Source organism: Oncorhynchus tshawytscha, unplaced genomic scaffold (genome assembly GCF_018296145.1).
Source record: "Oncorhynchus tshawytscha isolate Ot180627B unplaced genomic scaffold, Otsh_v2.0 Un_contig_3335_pilon_pilon, whole genome shotgun sequence".
NCBI classification, from domain to species: domain Eukaryota; kingdom Metazoa; phylum Chordata; class Actinopteri; order Salmoniformes; family Salmonidae; genus Oncorhynchus; species Oncorhynchus tshawytscha.
This window is the reverse complement of record NW_024609791.1, coordinates 364,700-392,480: the sequence shown is the minus strand read 5'-3', so window position 1 is coordinate 392,480 and position 27,781 is coordinate 364,700. Positions and strand designations below refer to the sequence as shown.

Below are 27,781 nucleotides of genomic sequence, written 5' to 3'. Positions count from 1 at the left end.
CCCCTCCACCCCTACTACCCCCTCCACCCCTACTACCACCTCCACCCCTACTACCGCCTCCACCCCTATGACCCCCTCCACCCCTACTACCCCCTCCACCCCTCCTACCCCCTCCACACCTCTACTACCCCCTCCACCCCTCCTACCCCCTCCACCCCTACTACCCCCTCCACCCCTACTACCCCCTCCACACCTCTACTACCCCCTCCACCCCTCCTACCCCCTCCACCCCTACTACCACCTCCACCCCTACTACCCCCTCCACCCCTACTACCACCCCACCCCTACTACCGCCTCCACCCCTATGACCCCCTCCACCCCTATGACCCCCTCCACCCCTACTACCCCCTCCACCCCTACTACCCCTCCACCCCTACTACCGCCTCCACCCCTATGACCCCCTCCACCCCTATGACCCCCTCCACCACCACCACCTGTTTGTCGTTTGTTGTACCTAACTCACTTGGCTAGCTTGATGTTGTCGTTGTGGTCTCGGCTCCACTCCCAGTCCTTCCCAGGGTCCGTAGCGAAGTGTAGAGATAGCAGCTTGTGTTCTGAGTCGGTCAGCGGGATCACAGCTGGAAAACACAGAACACACGTCATTATGGTCAGATCAGATAAGCAGGGGTACAAACACACAACCAGGTAACCATACAGCACACAGACAGGTAACCATACAGCACACAGACAGGTAACCGCACAGCCAGGTAACCACACAACACACAGCCAGGTAACCACACAGCACACAGACAGGTAACCACACAGCACACAGACAGGTAACCACACAGCCAGGTAACCATGCAACACACAGCCAGGTAACCACACAGCACACAGCCAGGTAACCACACAGCACACAGACAGGTAACCACACACAGCCAGGTAACCACACAGCCAGGTAACCACACAGCCAGGTAACCACACAGCACACAGACAGGTAACCACACAGCACACAGACAGGTAACCACACAGCCAGGTAACCACACAGCACACAGACAGGTAACCACACAGCCAGGTAACCACACAGCCAGGGTAACCACACAGCACACGGCCAGGTAACCACACAGCACACAGCCAGATAACCACACAACACACAGCCAGGTAACCACACAACACACAGCCAGGTAACCACACAGCACACAGCCAGGTAACCACACACCAGGTAACCACACAGCCAGGTAACCACACAGCCAAGTAACCACACAACACACAGACAGGTAAACACAGCCAGGTAACAACACAGCACACAGACAGGTAAACACACAGCCAGGTAACCACACAGCACACAGACAGGTAAACACACAGACAGGTAACCACACAGCACACAGACAGGTAAACACAGACAGGTAACCACACAGCCTAGGTAGGATAAGCAGAGCCTCTATTGACCAGGAGGACAATACGGGTTTGAAAGTTGACACAGACCCATTAATCACAGTAAACCCCAGCTCATAAAGTCATGGTTTGATGAGCTCTGTTGTCTCACTGCGTAAAACTTGGTATCATCTTCCACGTGACACTTTTGATGCCAAGAGGGCCTTTTTTTCTCTTTTCTTCTTCAGCCAAACATGTAAAACAACGGATGTTGCTGAGAAGCACCTACGCTGACATTACAGGGAGTGTGTTGTGTGGGTGGATGTCCACACACCATAATAACACTGTCTAGAGAGAGATAGATGAGTCTCTGTCACGAGGGTCTGATGCCTTTCTCTCTCTCTCTCTCTCTCTCTCTCTCTCTCTTTGTTAGAGGGCAGATCAGCTTTAATAGTGCAAATAGATTGTAGCTTCTATCAATGTAATTGTCTGCATCATTTCCAATCCCCCATATATTCTTTTGCAAATATATAATATATATATATTATATGTAAACTCAACAAAAAAAGAAACGTCCCCTTTTCAGGATTCTGTCTTTCAAAGATAATTAGTAAAAATCCAAATAAGTTCACAGATCTTCATAGTAAAGGGTTTAAACACTGTTTCCCATCCTTGTTCAATGAACCGTAAACAATTAATGGACCTGTGGAAAGGTCATCAAGACACTAACGACTTACAGACGGTAGGCAATTAAGATCACAGTTATGAAAACTTAGGACACTAAAGAGGCCTTTCTACTGACTCTGAAAAACACCAAAAGAAAGATGCCCAGGGTTCCTGCTCATCTGTGTGAACGTGCCTTAGGCTTGCTGCAAGGAGGCATGAGGACTGCAGATGTGGCCAGGGCAATAAATTGCAATGTCCGTACTGTGAGACACCTAAGACAGAGCTACAGGGAGACAGGACAGCTGATCGTCCTCGCAGTGGCAGACCACGTGTAACAACACCTGCACAGGATCGGTACATCCAAGAATCACACCTGCGGGACAGGTACAGGATGGCAACAACAACTGCCCGAGTTACACAGTAACGCACAATCCCTTCATCAGTGCTCAGACTGTCCGCAATAGGCTGATAGAGGCTGGACTGAGGGCTTGTAGGCCTGTTGTAATGCAGGTCCTCACCAGACATCACCGGCAACATCCTCCTCCCTCATGTGGTACCCTTCCTGCAGGCTCATCCTGACATGACCCTCCAGCATGACAATGCCACCAGCCAAACTGCTCGTTCTGTGCATGATTTCCTGTAAGACAGGAATATCAGTGTTCTGCCATGACCTGATGGATCAGAGGGTGAGGGCCTCGAATTGTCCGGGAACTTGCCGGTGCCTTGGTGGAAGAGTGGGGTAACATCTCACAGCAAGAACTGGCAAATCTGGTGCAGTCCATGAGGAGGAGACTTAATGCAGCTGGTGGCCACACCAGATACTGACTTTAGATTTTGACCCCCTCTTTGTTCAGGGACACATTATTCCATTTCTGTTAGTCACATGTCTGTGGAACTTGTTCAGTTTATGTCTCAGTTGTTGAATCTTGTTATGTTCATACAAATATTTACACATGATAAGTTTGCTGAAAATAAACACAGTTGACAGTGAGAGGATGATTTTTTGCTGAGTTTACATACACACATACAAGTATAAATACATACATTTACACACACACACACACACACACACACACACACACACACACACACACACACACACACACACACACACACACACACACACACACACACATAAATACACATACATATTTTTGTATATATATTTCCGTTATTCCCCTCCAAACCTCCCACCTCCAGTCCCATCTCCATTCAACCCCTACCACCCCTCTCTGAACAGCGCCTGTATGTCCAGCTTATTCATACTATATACATTTGATTTTTTGATATATACATTTTATGGACAAAATCTATTTTACACCATCCAGTCCCATCCTTCAGCTCCATTCAACCCCTCCCATCTGTCTCTTAACACCATCCAGTCCCATCCTTCAGCTCTATTCAACCCCTCCCATCTATCTCTTAACACCATCCAGTCCCATCCTTCAGCTCTATTCAACCCCTCCCATCTATCTCTTAACACCATCCAGTCCCATCCTTCAGCTCCATATCTCTTAACACCATCCAGTCCCATCCTTTAGCTCCATATCTCTTAACACCATCCAGTCCCATCCTTCAGCTCCATATCTCTTAACACCATCCAGTCCCATCCTTCAGCTCCATATCTCTTAACACCATCCAGTCCCATCCTTCAGCTCCATATCTCTTAACACCATCCAGTCCCATCCTTCAGCTCCATATCTCTTAACACCATCCAGTCCCATCCTTCAGCTCCATATCTCTTAACACCATCCAGTCCCATCCTTCAGCTCCATATCTCTTAACACCATCCAGTCCCATCCTTCAGCTCCATTTCTCTTAACACCATCCAGTCCCATCCTTCAGCTCCTTCATCTCTTAACACCATCCAGTCCCATCCTTCAGCTCCATATCTCTTAACACCATCCAGTCCCATCCTTCAGCTCCATATCTCTTAACACCATCCAGTCCCATCCTTCAGCTCCATATCTCTTAACACCATCCAGTCCCATCCTTCAGCTCCTTCATCTCTTAACACCATCCAGTCCCATCCTTCAGCTCCATATCTCTTAACACCATCCAGTCCCATCCTTCAGCTCCATATCTCTTAACACCATCCAGTCCCATCCTTCAGCTCCATATCTCTTAACACCATCCAGTCCCACCCTTCAGCTCCATATCTCTTAACACCATCCAGTCCCATCCTTCAGCTCCATATCTCTTAACACCATCCAGTCCCATCCTTCAGCTCCTTCATCTCTTAACACCATCCAGTCCCATCCTTCAGCTCCATATCTCTTAACACCATCCAGTCCCACCCTTCAGCTCCATTTCTCTTAACACCAACCAGTCCCATCCTTCAGCTCCTTCATGTCTTAACACCATCCAGTCCCATCCTTCAGCTCCATATCTCTTAACACCATACATATTGGATTTCTATTTGCCATATATTTTTTTCAACTATGCTATGATGTTTCACAAATTTTCTGAACCTTTCTATTCTCATTGTTTCTAGAGATTGTAAATTGAAAAAAAATATATAAAAAAAATATAAATATATCTTTTTTTACCCCTTTTTCGCCCCAATTTTGTGGCATCCAAATGTTTTTTAGTAGCTACTATCTTGTCTCATCGCTACAACTCCCGTACGGGCTCGGGAGAGACGAAGGTTGAAAGTCACGCGTCCTCCGATACACAACCCAACCAAGCCACACTGCTTCTTAACACAGCGCGCATCCAACCCGGAAGCCAGCCGCACCAATGTGTCAGAGGAAACACCGTGCACCTGGCAACCTTGGTTAGCATGCACTGCGCCCGGCCCGCCACAGGGGTCGCTGGTGCGCGATGAGTCATGGATATCCCTACCGGCCAACCCCTCCTTAACACGGACGACGCTAGGCCAATTGTGCGTCGCCCCACGGACCTCCCGGTCGGTTACGACAGAGCCTGGGCGCGAAGCCACAGTCTCTGGTTGCACAGCTGGCGCTGCAGTACAGCGCCCTTAACTACTGCGCCACTCGGGAGGCCCTAAAAAAAACATATTTTTTTACTAAAGGCATTATTATACTATTGATGGATTGACTATGACGTTTCAGATCACCCAGGAGTGCCGTCCACAGAGTTAGCTCCGGGTAAATGTTGCAAATCTTCAGCCATTTCTGAACCTGCGACCAGAAACAAGCTACATATGGACAGTATTAAAACCAAAAAATCTAATGATTCAGACTCTTCGCAGCAATATCAGCAGAGCTGAGAAGAGCCCGAATCACCCATGTAAATAACATTCTATTGGTTGCAAGAATTTTGTATTAAAAATTGGCGTGGTTTTACGTTATCGGTTCATAAACCATGTGCCATGGAATCGGTACGTCAAAAATCTCTTCCCAACTATTTTGCAATCTATATGGCACTATATATATCTACATCTATATGGCACTATATATATCTATATCTATATGGCACTATATATATATATATCTATATGGCACTATATATATCTATATGGCACTATATATATCTATATGGCACTATATATATCTATATGGCACTATATATATCTATATCTATATGGCACTATATATATCTATATCTATATGGCACTATATATATCTATATCTATATGGCACTATATATATCTACATCTATATGGCACTATATATATCTACATCTATATGGCACTATATATATCTACATCTATATGGCACTATATATATCTACATCTATATGGCACTATATATATCTACATCTATATGGCACTATATATATCTACATCTATATGGCACTATATATATCTATATGGCACTATATATATATATATATCTATATGGCACTATATATATCTATATCTATATGGCACTATATATATCTACATCTATATGGCACTATATATATCTATATCTATATGGCACTATATATATCTATATCTATATGGCACTATATATATCTACATCTATATGGCACTATATATATCTATATCTATATGGCACTATATATATCTATATCTATATGGCACTATATATATCTATATGGCACTATATATATCTATATCTATATGGCACTATATATATCTATATCTATATGGCACTGTATATATCTATATGGCACTATATATATCTATATCTATATGACACTATATATATCTATATGGCACTATATATATCTATATCTATATGGCACTATATATATCTATATGGCACTATATATATCTATATGGCACTATATATATCTATATCTATATGGCACTATATATATCTACATCTATATGGCACTATATATATCTATATGGCACTATATATATCTATATCTATATGGCACTATATATATCTATATCTATATGGCACTATATATATCTATATGGCACTATATATATCTACATCTATATGGCACTATATATATCTACATCTATATGGCACTATATATATCTACATCTATACGGGACGGCTGGCAATTTTTTGGTCCTTAAATTAAACTGCTACACTTTTTATTTCATTTATCATTTTCTTTCCAAAGGTTGTTGAGACAGAGGACAGGCTGTACTGTAAAAGTGTCTGTCAGACAGTCAGCGAGCTTCTGACGTTCAGGGCTTTGGCCAAAAAAGATTTAGCTGTAACTCTCAGAATGTAGAGAGGAATGCAGCATCCTGTGTGTGTGTGTGTGTGTGTGTGTGTGTGTGTGTGTGTGTGTGTGTGTGTGTGTGTGTGTGTGTGGGAGTGTTTACGTAAGTAGTGTGTGCGTTTCTGTGTGTTTGCGTGTGTGTGTGTGTGTGTGTGTGTGTGTGTGTGTGTGTGTGCGTGCGTGTGTGTGTGTGTTGGAGTGTTTACGTAAGTAGTGTGTGCGTAACTCTGATCAACTACAGCTGTGTTGTGCTGTGGTCTTGAGGGTTTCTCCCACAGGTCTTCAGTGAGACGTTTCTGTCTTTCTGTGTGTTTGCGTGTGTGCGTGTGTGTGTGCTTGTGTGTGTGTGTGTGTGTGTGTGTGTGTGTGTGTGTGTGTGTGTGTGTGTGTGTGTGCAGTGTGACGCCGTTCTGTCTTTCCTTTCACAGAAAGTTCTTCGCACAGTTTGATCAGCCTCGAGTCTGAGACACGATGAATGACTTTACACCACAGACTGATTGAGACAATGTACTATCAGATAAATGACATCTCTCTGCATAGAGACAATGTACTATCAGATAAATGACATCTCTCTGCATTGAGACAATGTACTATCAGATAAATTACATCTCTCTGCATTGAGACAATGTACTATCAGATAAATTACATCTCTCTGCATTGAGACAATGTACTGTAAGACATATTTAGCGTTGCAAAGGGAGGGTATATTACTGGAAACTTTCAACATGGACCAGTAAACTACCAGAACTTTGGGTATCTTTCAAGGATTTTATGTAATTTATCACAAGACTGACCGAAAAGACAGAATACACCACATGGAAATGACAGCTACTGTGACTATATACACCCCTGGGTAATGAAGACTATATACACCCCTGGGTAATGAAGATTATATACAACCCTGGGTAATGAAGATTATATACAACCCTGGGTTATGAAGATTATATACAACCCTGGGTAATGGCGCCTATATACACCCTGGGTAATGAAGACTAAATATACCCCTGGGTAATGAAGACTATATACACCCCTGGGTAATGTAGACTATATACACCCCTGGGTAATGAAGACTATATACACCCCTGGGTAATGTAGACTATATACACCCCTGGGTAATGAAGACTATATACAACCCTGGGTAATGAAGACTATATACACCCCTGGGTAATGAAGACTATATACACCCCTGGGTAATGAAGACTATATACACCCCTGGGTAATGAAGATTATATACACCCCTGGGTAATGAAGACTAAATACACCCCTGGGTAATGAATACTAAATATACCCCTGGGTAATGAATACTAAATACACCCCTGGGTAATGAAGACTATATACACCCCTGGGTACTGAAGACTATATGCACCCCTGGGTAATGAAGACTATATATACCCCTGGGTAATGAAGATTTTATCACCCCTGGGTAATGAAGACTAAATATACCCCTGGGTAATGAAGACTAAATATACCCCTGGGTAATGAATACTAAATATACCCCTGGGTAATGAATACTAAATATACCCCTGGGTAATGAATACTAAATACACCCCTGGGTAATGAAGACTATATACACCCCTGGGTACTGAAGACTATATGCACCCCTGGGTAATGAAGACTATATATACCCCTGGGTAATGAAGACTAAATATACCCCTGGGTAATGAATACTAAATATACCCCTGGGTAATGAAGACTAAATATACCCCTGGGTAATGAAGACTATATACACCCCTGGGTAATGAAGACTATATACACCCCTGGGTACTGAAGACTATATGCACCCCTGGGTAATGAAGACTATATACACCCCTGGGTAATGAAGACTATATACACCCCTGGGTAATGAAGACTATATACACCCCTGGGTACTGAAGACTATATGCACCCCTGGGTAATGAAGACTATATACACCCCTGGGTAATGAAGACTAAATATACCCCTGGGTAATGAAGACTATATACACCCCTGGGTAATGAATACTATATACACCCCTGGGTAATGAAGACTATATACACCCCTGGGTAATGAAGACTAAATATACCCCTGGGTAATGTAGACTATATACACCCCTGGGTAATGTAGACTAAATATACCCCTGAGTAATGAATACTAAATATACCCCTGGGTAATGAATACTAAATACACCCCTGGGTAATTAAGACTAAATACACCCCTGGGTAATGAATACTAAATACACCCCTGGGTAATGAATACTAAATATACCCCTGAGTAATGAATACTAAATATACCCCTGGGTAATGAATACTAAATATACCCCTGGGTAATGAATACTAAATACACCCCTGGGTAATTAAGACTAAATATACCCCTAAGTAATTAAGACTAAATGACGTGTTTGATCTGTCAAAAACGTACATGTACTGAAGGAAGCCATAATGACTGAAATGTCAATACCTTTATACTGTAAAACAAATCAGCCAAGAAAATGTATTTCATTTTGAAATGAGTTGTGATGACTATCTTTTGAAGAGAGCCACAAATAGCCTTGCCAGCGTCTTCTACAATGGAGAAATGTGTACCTTAGAAACTAAACTATACTGTACTGTCAAAATGGCTGACGACCACATGTCACACAAGATCACTGTTTCTTTTGGTACATGAGTCTCAACAACACATGTACCATCAACTCAACCCTCCTGTCTTCCTCTCTAGTCTGGAGTGATACACTGTACACCCGTCTGAACAAGTCTAGTCATAATAACCCTCTGACAGAGTTACGTCCTAACCTCACCTCTCAGGTCAACCTGGCACGCAGGCAGCCAGCCAGGCACGCAACACAGGCAGGCAGCACGCCTGGATTCAAACATTGTTCGTAATCATTTCAAATACCGTTTTTTTTAATGCTTGATTGAGCATGCCTGTTGCACTAAACCCTGTGTCATTATGGCAAAAGTACAAACCCCACCCATCGGCACTCCGAGCAAACACTTCAAAGTATCTGAAAGATTTTGAATAGTATTTGAACCCAGGTCCAAAACAGGCTGTGTTCCTGGCTGTGTGCACCTGTTTACCATGTCAATAACAACCTGCCTGCAATGTGACTCAGATAGTTACAACCTCTCATACCCTACCTCTCTCTCTGTATTCCTTCTCATACCCTACCTCTCTCTCTGTCTCTCATACCCTACCTCTCTCTCTGTCTTCCTTCTCATACCCTACCTCTCTGTCTGTCTTCCTTCTCATACCCTACCTCTCTGTCTGTCTTCCTTCTCATACCCTACCTCTCTGTCTGTCTTCCTTCTCATACCCTACCTCTCTGTCTGTCTTCCTTCTCATACCCTACCTCTCTTTCTGTCTTCCTTCTCATACCCCACCTCTCTTTCTGTCTTCCTTCTCATACCTTACCTCTCTTTCTGTCTTCCTTCTCATACCCTACCTCTCTGTCTGTCTTCCTTCTCATACCCTACCTCTCTTTCTGTCTTCCTTCTCATACCCTACCTCTCTGTCTGTCTTCCTTCTCACACCCTACCTCTCTTTCTGTCTTCCTTCTCATACCCCACCTCTCTTTCTGTCTTCCTTCTCATACCTTACCTCTCTTTCTGTCTTCCTTCTCATACCCTACCTCTCTGTCTGTCTTCCCTCTCATACCCTACCTCTCTGTCTGTCTTCCTTCTCATACCCTACCTCTCTGTCTGTCTTCCTTCTCATACCCTACCTCTCTGTCTTCCTTCTCCTACCCTACCTCTCTTTCTGTCTTCCTTCTCCTACCCTACCTCTCTTTCTGTCTTCCTTCTCATACCCTACCTCACTTTCTGTCTTCCTTCTCATACCCTATCTCTCTCTCTGTCTTCCTTCTCATACCCTACCTCTCTTTCTGTCTTCCTTCTCATACCCTACCTCTCTTTCTGTCTCTCATACCCTACCTCTCTCTCTGTCTTCCTTCTCATACCCTACCTCTCTGTCTGTCTTCCTTCTCATACCCTACCTCTCTTTCTGTCTTCCTTCTCATACCCTACCTCTCTGTCTGTCTTCCTTCTCATACCCCACCTCTCTTTCTGTCTTCCTTCTCATACCTTACCTCTCTTTCTGTCTTCCTTCTCATACCCTACCTCTCTGTCTGTCTTCCCTCTCATACCCTACCTCTCTGTCTGTCTTCCTTCTCATACCCTACCTCTCTGTCTGTCTTCCTTCTCACACCCTACCTCTCTTTCTGTCTTCCTTCTCATACCCCACCTCTCTTTCTGTCTTCCTTCTCATACCTTACCTCTCTTTCTGTCTTCCTTCTCATACCCTACCTCTCTGTCTGTCTTCCCTCTCATACCCTACCTCTCTGTCTGTGTTCCTTCTCATACCCTACCTCTCTGTCTGTCTTCCTTCTCATACCCTACCTCTCTTTCTGTCTTCCTTCTCCTACCCTACCTCTCTTTCTGTCTTCCTTCTCCTACCCTACCTCTCTTTCTGTCTTCCTTCTCATACCCTACCTCACTTTCTGTCTTCCTTCTCATACCCTACCTCTCTTTCTGTCTCTCATACCCTACCTCTCTTTCTGTCTTCCTTCTCCCTCCTCCTTCTCTCTCTCCCTCTCTGTCTCCCCTCTCATACGCTACCTCTCTTTATGTCTTCCTTCTCATACCCTACCTCTCTTTCTGTCTTCCTTCTCATACCCTACCTCTCTTTCTGTCTCTCATACCCTACCTCTCTTTCTGTCTTCCTTCTCCCTCCTCCCTCTCTGTCTCCCCTCTCATACCCTACCTCTCTTTCTGTCTTCCTTCTCATACCCTACCTCTCTTTCTGTCTTTCTTCTCATACCCTACCTCTCTTTCTGTCTTCCTTCTCCCTCCTTCTTTCTCTCTCTCTTCCCCTCTCTCTCTCGCTTTCCCTCTCTCTCTCTCTCTTTCCCTCTCCCTGTCTCTCTCCCTCTCTCTCTCTCTCTCCCTCTCTCTGTCTCTCTCTCTCTCCCTGTCTCTCTCCCTCTCCCTGTCTCTCTCTCTCTCCCTCTCCCTGTCTCTCTCCGTCACCCTGTCTCTCTCTCTCTCTCTCTCTCTCTTTCTCTCTCCCTCTCTGTCTCTCTCTTTCCCTTTCTCTCTCCCTCTCTGTCTCTCTCTTTCCCTCTCCCTCTCTCTGTCTCTCTCTCTCTCTGTCTCCCCTCTCATACCAATCTCTCCCATAACACACTCCATGAAAGGTGAGGGTTAAACTAGTGCAGTCAGAGTCAGTGAGAGTGCGTGCACGTGCACATGCACACCTGTTGCTCTCTATGCATATCAGTGTAAAGATGTGGTTCACACAGGGTTCACAGCTGGTATGGATGGTATCACTATGATCAGTATTAGGCCCCCAACACGCAACAACAGCTGTTAACTGTACAGAGTAGATAGAGGACCAAATGGAACTCTACTCCCTCTATAGAGCACTACTTTCAACATGAGCCCTATATAGTGCACTACTTTCAACATGAGCCCTATATAGTGCACTACTTTCAACATGAGCCTTACATAAGAGCACTACTTTCAACATGAGACCTATATAGAGCACTACTTTCAACATGAGCCCTATATAGAGCACCACTTTCAACATGAGCCCTACATAAGAGCACTACTTTCAACATGAGCCCTACATAAGAGCACTACTTTCAAAATGAGCCCTATATAGAGCACTCCTTTCAACATGAGCCCTATATAGCCCTCTATAGTGCACTACTTCCAACATGAGTCCTATATAGAGCACTACTTTCAACAGGAGCCCTATATAGTGCACTACTTTCAACATGAGCCCTATATAGAGCACTACTTTCAACATGAGCCCTATATAGAGCACTACTTTCAACATGAGCCCTATATAGCCCTCTATAGTGCACTACTTCCAACATGAGCCCTACATAGAGCACTACTTTCAACATGAGCCCTATATAGAGCACTACTTTCAACATGAGCCCTATATAGCCCTCTATAGTGCACTACTTCCAACATGAGCCCTACATAGAGCACTACTTTCAACATGAGCCCTATATAGCCCTCTATAGTGCACTACTTTCAACATGAGCCCTACATAGAGCACTACTTTCAACATGAGCCCTATATAGAGCACTACTTTCAACATGAGCCCTATATAGTGCACTACTTTCAACATGAGCCCTATATAGTGCACTACTTTCAACATGAGCCCTATATAGCCCTCTATAGTGCACTACTTTCAACATGAGCCCTACATAGAGCACTACTTTCAACATGAGCCCTATATAGAGCACTACTTTCAACATGAGCCCTATAGTGCACTGCTTTCAACATGAGCCCTATATAGAGCACTACTTTCAACATGAGCCCTATATAGCCCTATATAGTGCACTACTTTCAACATGAGCCCTCTATAGAGCACTACTTTCAACATGAGCCCTCTATAGTGCACTACTTTCAGCATGAGCCCTCTATAGTGCACTACTTTCAACGTGAGCCCTATATAGAGCACTACTTTCAACATGAGCCCTATATAGTGCACTACTTTCAACATGAGCCCTATATAGTGCACTACTTTCAACATGAGCCCTATATAGTGCACTACTTTCAACATGAGCCCTACATAGAGCACTACTTTCAACATGAGCCCTATATAGTGCACTACTTCCAAAATGAGCCCTTTATAGGGACTAGCACTATAAGGACTAGGGTGCCACTTGGGATGCGCCCAGAGTACAGATTACTGAACGTGCTGTCCTGCCCCTGTTCCTCTTTCTGTTCTGTCCCCCCCTCATTCAGGGAACTGGAAAAGTGTTTACGGCTCTTCTGTTGACAAGAACCTCAGCGTCTGTCCTAGAACAACCCATCGGCCCCTTCCTCACCCCTTCCCCCGAAAAACCTCCCTCCCACTCACTTAATGAACCCTGAACCCTCCCTCCCTCATCCTCTCCCTGAATAACTCCCTCCCTGCTCCTGACAACAATTTGCACAGAGTACAACCAGAAGCGCCTCTAGCCTTTCGGGGGCCCGAAGCAAGATTTAGTGGTGGGGCCTACCCACCTCACGTGCAAAACACTTTAGCACCCCCCCAGTGGGTTAACTGCCTTGTTCAGGGGCAGAACGACAGATTTTTACCTTGTCAGCTCAGGGGTTCGATCGAGCAACCTTTCTTGTTGCTAGTCCAACGCTCTAACCACTAGGCTACCTGCTGGTTACTAGTACAACACTCTAACCACTAGGCTACCTGCTGGTTACTAGTCCAACGCTCTAACCACTAGGCTACCTGCTGGTTACTAGTCCAACGCTCTAACCACTAGGCTACCTGCTGGTTACTAGTACAACACTCTAACCACTAGGCTACCTGCTGGTTACTAGTCCAACGCTCTAACCACTAGGCTACCTGCTGGTTACTAGTCCAACGCTCTAACCACTAGGCTACCTGCTGGTTACTAGTCCAACGCTCTAACCACTAGGCTACCTGCTGGTTACTAGTCCAACGCTCTAACCACTAGGCTACCTGCTGGTTACTAGTCCAACACTCTAACCACTAGGCTACCTGCTGGTTACTAGTCCAACGCTCTAACCACTAGGCTACCTGCTGGTTACTAGTCCAACGCTCTAACCACTAGGCTACCTGCTGGTTACTAGTCCAACGCTCTAACTAACCACTAGGCTACCTGCTGGTTACTAGTCCAACGCTCTAACCACTAGGCTACCTGCTGGTTACTAGTCCAACACTCTAACCACTAGGCTACCTGCTGGTTACTAGTCCAACGCTCTAACCACTAGGCTACCTGCTGGTTACTGGCCCAACACTCTAACCACTAGGCTACCTGCTGGTTACTGGCCAACACTCTAACCACTAGGCTACCTGCTGGTTACTGGCCCAACACTCTAACCACTAGGCTACCTGCTGGTTACTGGCCCAACACTCTAACCACTCGGCTACATGCCACCCTAAAATCAATGGGGGTCCCCTGGAGGTCAGGGCCCCTGGGCACATCATTTGATGACGAATTACCTCACCTGGTAATGTAGAAATGTTATCTGACACATGGGCTAATTGATTGAAATTGCACCTTGTGTATTTGTAGGTACTGTAGGCAGAGGAGCTTCTGACTGGAACATGGCATGACATCACAATGAAGCCAGTAGTAGTTCTGGAACAGTGTTCTAGAATGTTTATCAGAGTTCCAAACTAGAACAGAACAACGAGATACAAACAGGGTAGCATTGGGTCTGTGCCCCAAATGGCACGCCCTTATATAGTGCACTACTTATGACCACAGTAGTGCGCTACAAAGAGAACGGGGTTCTATTTGGGACTACGCACTCTGGTCAAAAGTAGTGCACTGTGCAGGGTTTAGGTGTCGTCTGGGACTCAACCATGAACCGTCAGTGTGTCTGGTCTAGCTAGCCTCAACGTGTGGTGGTGTGCTGTGTTCCTCTCTATAGTAAACAGAGACTGGTAGAAACCTGTCTGGGACACGAAGGTCACAAACACTACAGCTATCAAGGAACACTGAACAACACAGATCTTCCCATTGATTGTGCTAAATGGGAGAATAGAGACAACAGGTATCCAGATAGCTTATGAAACCAGCAGTTTGACACAAAATGATGGTCGAAAAGAGATAGAGACCCTATATTTCTACGAGAGAGATAGTAGACCCACGGATACAGTAGCAATACAGTAGTCTGACACAAAATGGTGGTTATCAAATGCAGCAGCTGTCAAAACAAGCCTTTAGACCACCTGTAAGGCAGTACGGCTGTGTGATTCCATAACTAGCTGCCTTTACAACCCTTTGTCTAAAAGAAACGCCAGGAACTCATCTCAGAACACATCGACAGGATCCAATGGCAACTAAATAGCAAGGGTAGGCCGTCATTGTAAATAAGAATTTGGTCTTAACTAACTTGCCTCGTTAAAAATAAATGAATAAAATGTATTTTGTTCGTTATATAAAGTTTAAATAAAAAATAGCAGCGATATTCGAACGCCAGTCCCTGGCCCCACAGGACAGGACATGTTTGTTCCATCACAACAGTAGCAGACGGGATTCAACTAAATAAGGGTTTGATGATGAGCTGATTAGTTGAATCAGGTGTGTTAGTGTTGGACTGGAACAAAAAGAGAATTACTGTCTGTGTTAAACAGCGCTGTAAGTCCCTTCCTCACCGGCTGCACAAATGGCTTCTTTCATTTAGTCAGCGCTGCCCTCTGGTGGCGATGATGTGTATTACACCCCATGACCAAAACACAATGGCACAGATTTTTTTAATTTTATATCTTTATTTAACCTTTATTTAACAAGGCAAGTCAGTTAAGAACAAATTCTTATTTACAATGACGGCCTAGGAACAGTGGGTTAACTGCCTGTTCAGGGACAGAACGACAGATTTGTACCTTGTCAGCTCGGGGGTTTGAACTTGCAAACTTCCGGTTACTAGTCCAACGCTCTAACCACTAGTCTACCCTGCCGCCCCTCAACTCTAACCACTAGTCTACTCTGTCACCCCTCCACTCTAACCATTAGTCTACCCTGCCGCCCCTCCACTCTAACCACCAGTCTACCCTGCCGCCCCTCCACTCTAACCATTAGTCTACCCTGCCGCCCTCCACTCTAACCACTAGTCTACCCTGCCCCCCTCCACTCTAACCATTAGTCTACCCTGCCGCCCCTCCACTCTAACCACTAGTCTACCTGCCGCCCCTCCACTCTAGCCATTAGTCTACCCTGCCGCCCCTGCACTCTAACCACTAGTCTACCCTGCCGCCCCTCCACCCTCCACCTAACCATTAGTCTACCCTGCCACCCCTCCACTCTAACCATTAGTCTACCCTGCCGCCCCTCCACCCCTCCACTCTAACCACTAGTCTACCCTGCCACCCCTCCACTCTAACCATTAGTCTACCCTCCCGCCCCTCCACTCTAACCATTAGTCTACCCTGCCGCCCCTCCACTCTAACCACTAGTCTACCCTGCCACCCCTCCACTCTAACCACTAGTCTACCTGCCACCCCTCCACTCTAACCACTAGTCTACCCTGCCGCCCCTCCAAACCACTAGTCTACCCTGCCACCCCTCCACTCTAACCACTAGTCTACCCTGCCGCCCCTCCACTCTAACCACTAGTCTACCCTGCCACCCCTCCACTCTAACCACTAGTCTACCCTGCCACCCCTCCACTCTAACCACTAGTCTACCCTGCCACCCCTCCACTCTAACCACTAGTCTACCCTGCCACCCCTCCACTCTAACCACTAGTCTACCCTGCCACCCCTCCACTCTAACCACTAGTCTACCCTGCCACCCCTCCACTCTAACCACTAGTCTACCCTGCCACCCCTCCACTCTAACCACTAGTCTACCCTGCCGCCCCTCCACTCTAACCACTAGTCTACCCTGCCACCCCTCCACTCCACTAACCACTAGTCTACCCTGCCGCCCCTCCACTCTAACCACTAGTCTACCCTGCCGCCCCCCTCCACTCTAACCACTAGTCTACCCTGCCGCCCCTCCACTCTAACCACTAGTCTACCCTGCCGCCCCTCCACTCTAACCACTAGTCTACCCTGCCACCCCTCCACTCTAACCACTAGTCTACCCTGCCGCCCCTCCACTCTAACCACTAGTCTACCCTGCCACCCCTCCACTCTAACCACTAGTCTACCCTGCCACCCCTCCACTCTAACCATTAGTCTACCCTGCCTCCATACCTCACCTCCTTTCACCCTCCCTCCCTACCTCCCTCCCTCCCCCTCCTTTCACCCTCCCTCCCCTACCTCCCTCCCTCCCTACCTCCCCTCCTTTCACCCTTTCACCCTCCCTACCTCCCCTCCTTTCACCCTCCCTCCTCTACCTCCTCTCCTTTCACACTCCCTCCACTCTCCTTTCACTAGTCCTTTCACCCTCCCTCCCTCCCCCCCTCCTTTCACCCTCCCTCCCTACCTCCTCTCCTTTCACCCTCCCTCCCACTAGTCTACCCTGCCGCCCCTCCACTCTAACCACTAGTCTACCCTACCGCCCAATAAGGATTCAACCGAGAAGACGAATGACTGTCGTTGATGATGACACATGTGTGTTCACGTTTTTGGTACGTTTCACACTTCATTCCATCCGTTAAGCTAGCAGTCATTCGTCAGCAACAGTGTTGAAGGAAATAGTTGGCTTTAAGATAAAATGGCCTCGTTCATTTCAGTGGAAGGCAGGGGAAATGCTGATTGGGCCGACTTAGTGTAAAGCAGGAAATGTTAAAATAATATGTACATCTAAAAATAGTTTAAAATAACTGCAGCTGTTTACATAGACTGGCTTTAGTCATATTTGCTGAACCACAGCAATAAAACAAGCATAGAAAACCAGCAATGCTGGGAAGGACAAAGAGTCAGATTGTTATTATAAGGGAGAGAGAAAAAAAAGGAGTCTCTGTCTTTCTCTCTCTCTAGTCTCCCTCTCTCTAGTCTATCACTCTCTCTAGTCTCTCTCTCTCTATCTCTAGTTTCCCTCTCTCTCTCTAGTCTCTCTCTCTCTCTAGTCTCTCTCTCTCTCTAGTCTCTCTCTCTCTAGTCTCTCTAGTCTCGCTCTCTCTCTATTCTCTCTCTCTCTCTATTCTCTCTCTCTCTCTAGTCTCTCTAGTCTCTCTCTCTCTAGTCTCTATCTCTCTAGTCTCTCTCTCTAGTCTCTCTCTCTCTCTAGTCTCTATCTCTCTCTCTCTCTCCCTAATCTCTCTCTCTCTCTCTCTCTACTCTAGTCTCTATCTCTCTCTCTCTCCCTAGTCTCGCTCTCTCTCTGGTCTCTCTCTCTCGCTAGTCTCTCTCTCTCTAGTATCTCTCTCTTTCTCTCTCGTCTCTCGCTCTCTCTCTCTCTCGCCCTAGTCTTGCTCTCTCTCTCTCTCTCTCTCTCTCTAGTCTCTCTCTCTCTCTAGTCTCTCTGTCTCTCCCTCTCCCTCTCTCTCTCTAGTCTCTCTCTCTCTCTAGTCTCTCTCCCTCTCCCTCTATATCTCTCCCTCTCCCCCCACCCTTCTCCATAAGCAGGAAGGGAAGGCCAAACTGGGCTGTGTTCCAGGCTATCTAGTGTGAGCTGTCTGTCCATGCAGCCCTATGCCTTCCCAGGGAAGAGAAGGAGGGAGAGATGAAGGAAGGGAAAGGATGAGGAAAGGAGGTGAGGTAGGGAGGGAGGGTGAAAGGAGAGGAGGTAGGGAGGGAGGGTGAAAGGAGAGGAGGTAGGGAGGGAGGGTGAAAGGAGGGGAGGGAGGGAGGGTGAAAGGAGGGGAGGGAGGGAGGGAGGGTGAAAGGAGGGGAGGTAGGGAGGGAGGGTGAAAGGAGGGGAGGTAGGGAGGGAGGGTGAAAGGAGAGGAGGTAGGGAGGGAGGGGGTGAAAGGAGGGCAGGTAGGAAGGGAGGGTGAAAGGAGGGGAGGTAGGGAGGGAGGGTGAAAGGAGGGGAGGTAGGGAGGGGGAGGGTGAAAGGAGGGGAGGTAGGGAGGGAGGGTGAAAGGAGAGGAGGTAGGGAGGGAGGGAGGGTGAAAGGAGGGGAGGTAGGGAGGGAGGGTGAAAGGAGAGGAGGTAGGGAGGGAGGGAGGGGTGAAAGGAGAGGAGGTAGGGAGGGAGGGTGAAAGGAGGGGAAGTAGGGAGGGAGGGTGAAAGGAGGGGAGGTAGGGAGGGAGGGTGAAAGGAGGGGAGGTAGGGAGGGAGGGTGAAAAAGAGGAGGTAGGGAGGGAGGGTGAAAGGAGGGGAGGTAGGGAGGGAGGGTGAAAGGAGGGGAGGTAGGGAGGGAGGGTGAAAGGAGGGGAGGTAGGGAGGGAAGGTGAAAGGAGGGAGGTAGGGAGGGAGGGTGAAAGGAGGGCATGTAGGAAGGGAGGGTGAAAGGAGGGGAGGTAGGGAGGGAGGGTGAAAGGAGGGGAGGTAGGGAGGGAGGGTGAAAGGAGAGGAGGTAGGGAGGGAGGGTGAAAGGAGAGGGAGGGAGGGAGGGAGGGTGAAAGGAGAGGAGGTAGGGAGGGAGGGTGAAAGGAGGGGAGGGAGGGAGGGAGGGAAAGGAGGGGGGGAGGGAGGGAGGGAGGGGAAAGGAGGGGAGGTAGGGAGGGGGAGGGAGGTAGGGAGGGAGGGTGAAAGGCGGGGAGGTAGGGAGGGAGGGTGAAAGGAGGGGAGGTAGGGAGGGAGGGTGAAAGGAGGGCAGGTAGGGAGGGAGGGAGGTAGGGAGGGAGGGTGAAAGGAGGGGAGGTAGGGAGGGAGGGTGAAAGGAGGGCAGGTAGGGAAGGAGGGAGGTAGGGAGGGAGGGTGAAAGGAGGGGAGGTAGGGAGGGAGGGTGAAAGGAGCCAGTCAGGATGAAAAAAGGCCCACAGAGGGCAGACTAACACAAAGGGTCTCTCTAGTGTAGCCAGCCCTGTAGCTACCTGCTTCCTCTAGATAACAGACTGTATGTCTGTCTACCTGCTCCATCTACATAACAGACTGTATGTCTGTCTACCTGCTTCCTCTAGATAACAGACTGTATGTCTGTCTACCTGCTCCATCTACATAACAGACTGTATGTCTACCTGCTTCCTCTAGATAACAGACTGTATGTCTGTCTACCTGCTTCCTCTACATAACAGACTGTATGTCTACCTGCTTCCTCTAGATAACAGACTGTATGTCTACCTGCTTCATCTACATAACAGACTGTATGTCTGTCTACCTGCTTCCTCTACATAACAGACTGTATGTCTACCTGCTTCCTCTAGATAACAGACTGTATGTCTACCTGCTTCATCTAGATAACAGACTGTATGTCTGTCTACCTGCTTCATCTACATAACATGGAGATTAGGTTTGAGCAGTAGGAATCAGTGGAGGCTGGTTGGAGGAGCTATAGGAGGACGGGCTCATTGTAATGGGTGGAATGTCATAAAAGGAACGGAGTCAAACATGTGGTTTCCATATGTTTGATATGTTTGACAGCGTTCTATTGATTCCATTCCAGCCATTACAATGAGCCAGTCCTCCTATAGCTCCTCTCACCAGCCTCCACTGGTAGGAATCCACTTTAAGACATCTTCAGACACCTTGGTGTAAACGGGATACATTTCCTGACATCCTCAGTTACCTAAGCAGTCCCGGTACACTATTTAGGACATCCTCAGTCACCTTATGGAGCCATGGTATACGTTTTAGGACATCCTCAGGCACATTAGGGTTTACGGTATACATATTAGGATATCATCGGTCAACTTAGGTGTTACGGTATACATATTAGGACATCCTCGGTCACCTTAGGTGTTACGGTATACATATTAGGACATCCTCAGTCAACTTAGGAGTTACGGTATACATATTAGGACATCCTCAGTCCCCTTAGGAGTTACGGTATACATATTAGGACATCCTCAGTCCCCTTAGGATTTACGGTATACATATTAGGACATCCTCAGTCCCCTTAGGAGTTACGGTATACATATTAGGACATCCTCAGTCCCCTTAGGAGTTACGGTATACATATTAGGACATCCTCAGTCTCCTTAGGGGTTATGGTATACATATTAGGACATTCCCAGTCACATTAGGAGTTACGGTATACATATTAGGACATCCTCAGTCCCCTTAGGAGTTACGGTATACATATTAGGACATCCTCAGTCTCCTTAGGGGTTATGGTATACATATTAGGACATTCCCAGTCACATTAGGAGTTACGGTATACATATTAGGACATCCTCAGTCTCCTTAGGGATTATGGTATACATATTAGGACATTCCCAGTCACATTAGGAGTTACAGTATACATATTAGGACATCCTCAGTCTCCTTAGGAGTTACGGTATACATATTAGGACATCCTCAGTCCCCTTAGGAGTTACAGTATACATATTAGGACATCCTCAGTCTCCTTAGGAGTTACGGTATACATATTAGGACATCCTCAGTCCCCTTAGGAGTTACGGTATACATATTAGGACATTCCCAGTCACATTAGGAGTTACGGTATACATATTAGGACATCCTCAGTCTCCTTAGGGGTTATGGTATACATATTAGGACATTCCCAGTCACATTAGGAGTTACGGTATACATATTAGGACATCCTCAGTCTCCTTAGGAGTTACGGTATACATATTAGGACATCCTCAGTCCCCTTAGGGGTTATGGTATACATATTAGGACATTCCCAGTCACATTAGGAGTTACAGTATACATATTAGGACATCCTCAGTCTCCTTAGGAGTTACGGTATACATATTAGGACATCCTCAGTCCCCTTAGGGGTTATGGTATACATATTAGGACATTCCCAGTCACATTAGGAGTTACGGTATACATATTAGGACATCCTCAGTCTCCTTAGGGGTTATGGTATACATATTAGGACATTCCCAGTCACATTAGGAGTTACGGTATACATATTAGGACATCCTCAGTCCCCTTAGGGGTTACGGTATACATATTAGGACATCCTCAGTCTCCTTAGGAGTTACGGTATACATATTAGGACATCCTCAGTCTCCTTAGGAGTTATGGTATACACATTAGGACATTCCCAGTCACATTAGGAGTCAACTTCCAGTCGTCTGTCTTACCTTGTTCTTGGTGCTGGTCCTTCTGCTCCATGGACACCAGGGCAGAGAAGTGTGCCTGGTCGTAAGCTAGGACCAGGGGGGAGCAGTGGCACAGGTTAGGAGGCACCTCCAGGGGCAGGTACAGCCCTCCAAACGGGATGGGGGCAAATGCTGTGGGAGGGGAGAAGAGGACAGGCAGTTAGAGGTTGAGATGAAAGGCCCGGTCTGAAAGTTCTCCGTTTGCCCCATCTAGGAATGAGAGTAGTTCGATTTATGCAAATGAGTCTTACCAGAGCAATATGTCTAAAGAGTTGGGCCAGCTTTTGGACGTCATGTTAGTGCCTTTGAGCATTCCGTATATCCATTTACGACAAGAATTTGAAATCTTGTACATAGCATTGTTAAAAATTCCTGAGAATGATGTGAACCGCTATTGGTCCATGTTGCCCATGGTGAGCTAAAATGGCTGCCATGCAATGTAATGTCATATAAACGCATCATAATGCAGAAACCTAAAATGGCTGCCATGGAATGATGTAAATATATCACTAGCCACTTTAAACAATGCTACCTTATATAATGTTACTTACCCTACATTATTCATCTCATATGCATACGTTGATACTGTACTCTATATCATCGACTGCATCCTTATGTAATACATGTATCACTAGCCACTTTAACTATGCCACTTGGTTTACATACTCATCTCATATGTATATACTGTACTCGATATCATCTACTGTATCTTGCCTATGCTGCTCTGTACCATCACTCATTCATATATCCTTATGTACATATTCTTTATCCCCTTACACTGTGTATAAGACAGTAGTTTTTTTGGAATTGTTAGTTAGATTACTTGTTCGTTATTACTGCATTGTCGGAACTAGAAGCACAAGCATTTCGCTACACTCGCATTAACATCTGCTAACCATGTGTATGTGACAAATAACATTTGATTTGATTTGATGCCATATAAACGCATCATAATGCAGAAACCTAAAATGGCTGCCATGCAATGTAATGTCATATCAACGCATCATAATGCAGAAACCTAAAATGTCCTCTCGAACTCTCTAGATACGTGACTCCGAGTCGTACCGTTCTTCTTCTTTGGGTTTGGTGAGCAGGTACGTCTGTGGTGTGAATATGTAATAATAATAATAAATAATAATTTATAATAATTCAGAATAATTCATAATAATTTATAATAATTCAGAATAATTCAGAATAATGTATAATAATTCATAATAAATCATAATAAGTCATAATAATTTATAATAATTCATAATAATTCATAATAATTTTGGTGGATACTCATATTCCTGAGGCTCTGAGCACCTAGCATCTAGCCACAACTACAATGGGTCTCTGAGCACCTAGCATCTAGCCACCACTATAATGGGTCTCTGCAGTACGTAGCATCTAACCACCACTATAATGGGTCTCTGCAGTATGTAGCATCTAGCCACAACTATAATGGATCTCTGCAGTATGTAGCATCTAGCCACAACTACAATGGGTCTGAGCACCTAGCATCTAGCCACAACTACAATGGGTCTCTGCAGTATGTAGCATCTAGCCACCACTATAATGGGTCTCTGCAGTATGTAGCATCTAGCCACCACTACAATGGGTCTCTGAGCACCTAGCATCTAGCCACAACTACAATGGGTCTCTGCAGTATGTAGCATCTAGCCACCACTACAATGGATCTCTGCAGTATGTAGCATCTAGCCACCACTACAATGGGTCTCTGAGCACCTAGCATCTAACCACCACTATAATGGATCTCTGCAATATGTAGCATCTAACCACCACTATAATGGGTCTCTGCAGTATGTAGCATCTAGCCACAACTACAATGGATCTCTGCAGTATGTAGCATCTAGCCACCACTACAATGGGTCTCTGAGCACCTAGCATCTAGCCACCACTACAATGGGTCTCTGAGCACCTAGCATCTAGCCACCACTACAATGGGTCCCTGAGCACCTAGCATCTAGCCACAGCTACAATGGGTCTCTGAGCACCTAGCATCTAACCACCACTATAATGGATCTCTGCAGTATGTAGCATCTAGCCACCACTATAATGGGTCTCTGCAGTATGTAGCATCTAGCCACCACTACAATGGGTCTCTGCAGTATGTAGCATCTAGCCACAACTACAATGGATCTCTGCAGTATGTAGCATCTAGCCACCACTACAATGGGTCTCTGAGCACCTAGCATCTAGCCACCACTACAATGGGTCTCTGAGCACCTAGCATCTAACCACCACTACAATGGGTCTCTGAGCACCTAGCATCTAGCCACCACTACAATGGGTCTCTGAGCACCTAGCATCTAGCCACAACTACAATGGGTCTCTGAGCACCTAGCATCTAGCCACCACTACAATGGGTCTCTGAGCACCTAGCATCTAGCCACAACTACAATGGGTCTCTGAGCACCTAGCATCTAACCACCACTATAATGGGTCTCTGCAGTACGTAGCATCTAGCCACAACTACAATGGGTCTCTGCAGTATGTAGCATCTAACCACCACTATAATGGATCTCTGCAGTATGTAGCATCTAGCCACCACTATAATGGGTCTCTGCAGTACGTAGCATCTAACCACCACTATAATGGGTCTCTGCAGTATGTAGCATCTAGCCACAACTACAATGGATCTCTGCAGTATGTAGCATCTAGCCACCACTACAATGGGTCTCTGCAAGATGTAGCATCTAGCCACCACTACAGTGGGTCTCTGCAGTATGTAGCATCTAGCCACCACTACAATGGGTCTCTGCAAGATGTAGCATCTAGCCACCACTACAGTGGGTCTCTGCAGTATGTAGCATCTAGCCACCACTACAATGGGTCTCTGCAAGATGTAGCATCTAGCCACAACTACAATGGGTCTCTGCAGTATGTAGCATTTAGCCACCACTACAATTAATCTCTGCAGTACGTAGCACGGCGTGTGTACTCCCCTGAGTCCCGTAGCATGGCGTGTGTACTCCCCCTCTCCCCCTGAGTCCAGTAGCATAGCGTGTGTACTCCCCCTCTCCCCCTGAGTCCAGTAGCATAGCGTGTGTACTCCCCCTCTCCCCCTGAGTCCAGTAGCATAGCGTGTGTACTCCCCCTCTCCCCCTGAGTCCAGTAGCATAGCGTGTGTACTCACCCTCTCCCCCTGAGTCCAGTAGCATAGCGTGTGTACTCACCCTCTCCCCCTGAGTCCAGTAGCATGGCGTGTGTACTCCCCCTCTCCCCCTGAGTCCAGTAGCATAGCGTGTGTACTCCCCCTCTCCCCCTGAGTCCAGTAGCATGGCGTGTGTACTCCCCCTCTCCCCCTGAGTCCAGTAGCATAGCGTGTGTACTCCCCCTCTCCCCCTGAGTCCAGTAGCATGGCGTGTGTACTCACCCTCTCCCCCTGAGTCCAGTAGCATGGCGTGTGTACTCCCCCTTTCCCCCTGAGTCCAGTAGCATGGCGTGTGTACTCCCCCACCAGTAGCATGGCGTGTGTACTCAACCTCTCCCCCTGAGTCCAGTAGCATGGCGTGTGTACTCACCCTCTCCCCCTGAGTCCAGTAGCATGGCGTGTGTACTCACCCTCTCCCCCTGAGTCCCGTAGCATAGCGTGTGTACTCCCCCTCTCCCCCTGAGTCCAGTAGCATGGCATGTTACTCACCCCTCTCCCCCCTGAGTCCAGTAGCATGGCGTGTGTACTCCCCCTTTCCCCCTGAGTCCAGTAGCATGGCGTGTGTACTCACCCTCTCCCCCTGAGTCCAGTAGCATGGCGTGTGTACTCAACCCTCCCCCCTGAGTCCAGTAGCATGGCGTGTGTACTCACCCTCTCCCCCTGAGTCCCGTAGCATGGTGTCAGCCACCACTATGATTGGTCGAGAGCACGTGAGCCAGGACAAACACATGAAACTCCTCCAGACTCTCATACACAGGGTCCTCTGAGTTATCCACTCCTGTGTCAAGACACAACCCCTGTCAGACACTCAGAAACCATTTAGATCTACTGGGTAAACATTTTAAAATCATATGATCTAATGTTGGCTGATATTTGAATGGCAAGTGTGTGTATCTGTGTGTGTGTGTGTGTGTGTCTGTCTGTGTGTGTGTGTGTGTGTGTGTGTGTGTGTGTCTGTGTGTGAATCATGGCCCATGACAACTCCTCAGAGTCCATAGTATTTTACATAACCTAGCATCCTGCTTTAGCAGGTGTAATCTGATTGGCCCATAGACACCATCATAACTGATCTGATATTGACCTGTAGACACCATCATAACTGATCTGATATTGACCTATAGACACCATCATAACTGATCTGATATTGACCTATAGACACCATCATAACTGATCTGATATTGACCTATAGACACCATCATAACTGATCTGATATTGACCTATAGACACCATCATAACTGATCTGATATTGACCTATAGACACCATAGTCAGGGCTTTATACAGACATCAACCAGACACCATCATAACTGATCTGATATTGACCTATAGACACCATAGTCAGGGCTTTATACAGACATCAACCAGACACCATCATAACTGATCTGATATTGACCTATAGACACCATCATAACTGATCTGATATTGACCTATAGACACCATAGTCAGGGCTTTATACAGACATCAACCAGACACCATCATAACTGATCTAGTAGTCAATGACCCATGACAGTCTCATAACTCAGCTATCCAACAGTAAACTGGTTTGGTGCTCACTGCTCTCCGTTGTGTGTGTGTGTGTGTGTGTGTATGTGTGTGTGATACTCACCCTACAGTATTGTTGTTGTTCTTGCTGCTGTGTGTACGCGGTTCACTAGAAGCTAGTTTTAGCAGCTCGTTCCATTCTCTCTCCCATTCCTCCTCTGTGTACACCAGCCCTGACTGAGGAGAGAGAACATAGAGGGTTACACACACACACACACACACACACACACACACACACACACACACACACACACACACACACACACACACACCACACACACACACACACACACACACACACTCAAATCAAATGTTGATCTTGCTGTTGATGGCATAGGGCCTCATTTGGAGGAGGTACAGGGCCTCATTTGGAGGGGGTACAGGGCCTCATTTGGAGGGGGCATAGGGCCTCATTTGGAGGGGGCATAGGGCCTCATTTGGAGGGGGTACAGGGCCTCATTTGGAGGGGGTACAGGGCCTCATTTGGAGGGGGTACAGGGCCTCATTTGGAGGGGGTACAGGGTCTCATTTGGAGGGGGTACAGGGCCTCATTTGTAGGGGTATAATGGTCTCATTTGGAGGAGGTACAGGGCCTCATTTGGAGGGGTACAGGGCCTCATTTGTAGGGGGTATAATGGCCTCATTTGGAGGGGGTACAGGGCCTCATTTGGAGGGGGTATAAGGGCCTCATTTGGAGGGGGTACAGGACCTTATTTGGAGGGGGTACAGGGACTCATTTGGAGGAGGTACAGGGCCTCATTTCATAGATGCACTGGGTGGAGCCTGAGCCCTTTCTAATACATCTACTGTCTCCTACAGCACTGGGGCCGGTGTGTGTGTGTGTGTGTGTGTGTGTGTCCTACGGCCCTTTCCGGTCTAAATGAGTCAGCAGACATAGAACAGCAGGTGTTGACTGAGCAGAGCATGGCACCACACAGAAAACGTGCGTCATCATGGACACACAGCCACCTGGGGTGTGTAATCAAGTGGCGAATCAAATCACAACACAAAGACGTTGGCACAGCA

At 46.6% G+C, this 27,781-nt stretch overlaps 1 protein-coding gene across 1 annotated transcript in view; it reads right to left on the bottom strand.

Annotated features, from left to right (window-relative positions):
* LOC112263931 (OTU domain-containing protein 7A-like) overlaps positions 1 to 27,781 on the bottom strand; it is a 76,142-nt gene that overhangs the window by 15,764 nt on the left and 32,597 nt on the right. The window contains 5 exon segments of the mRNA XM_042318126.1: positions 464 to 578; positions 22,041 to 22,190; positions 25,867 to 25,919; positions 25,921 to 26,012; positions 26,825 to 26,932. Coding sequence (XP_042174060.1) covers positions 464 to 578; positions 22,041 to 22,190; positions 25,867 to 25,919; positions 25,921 to 26,012; positions 26,825 to 26,932 — 518 coding nt within the window.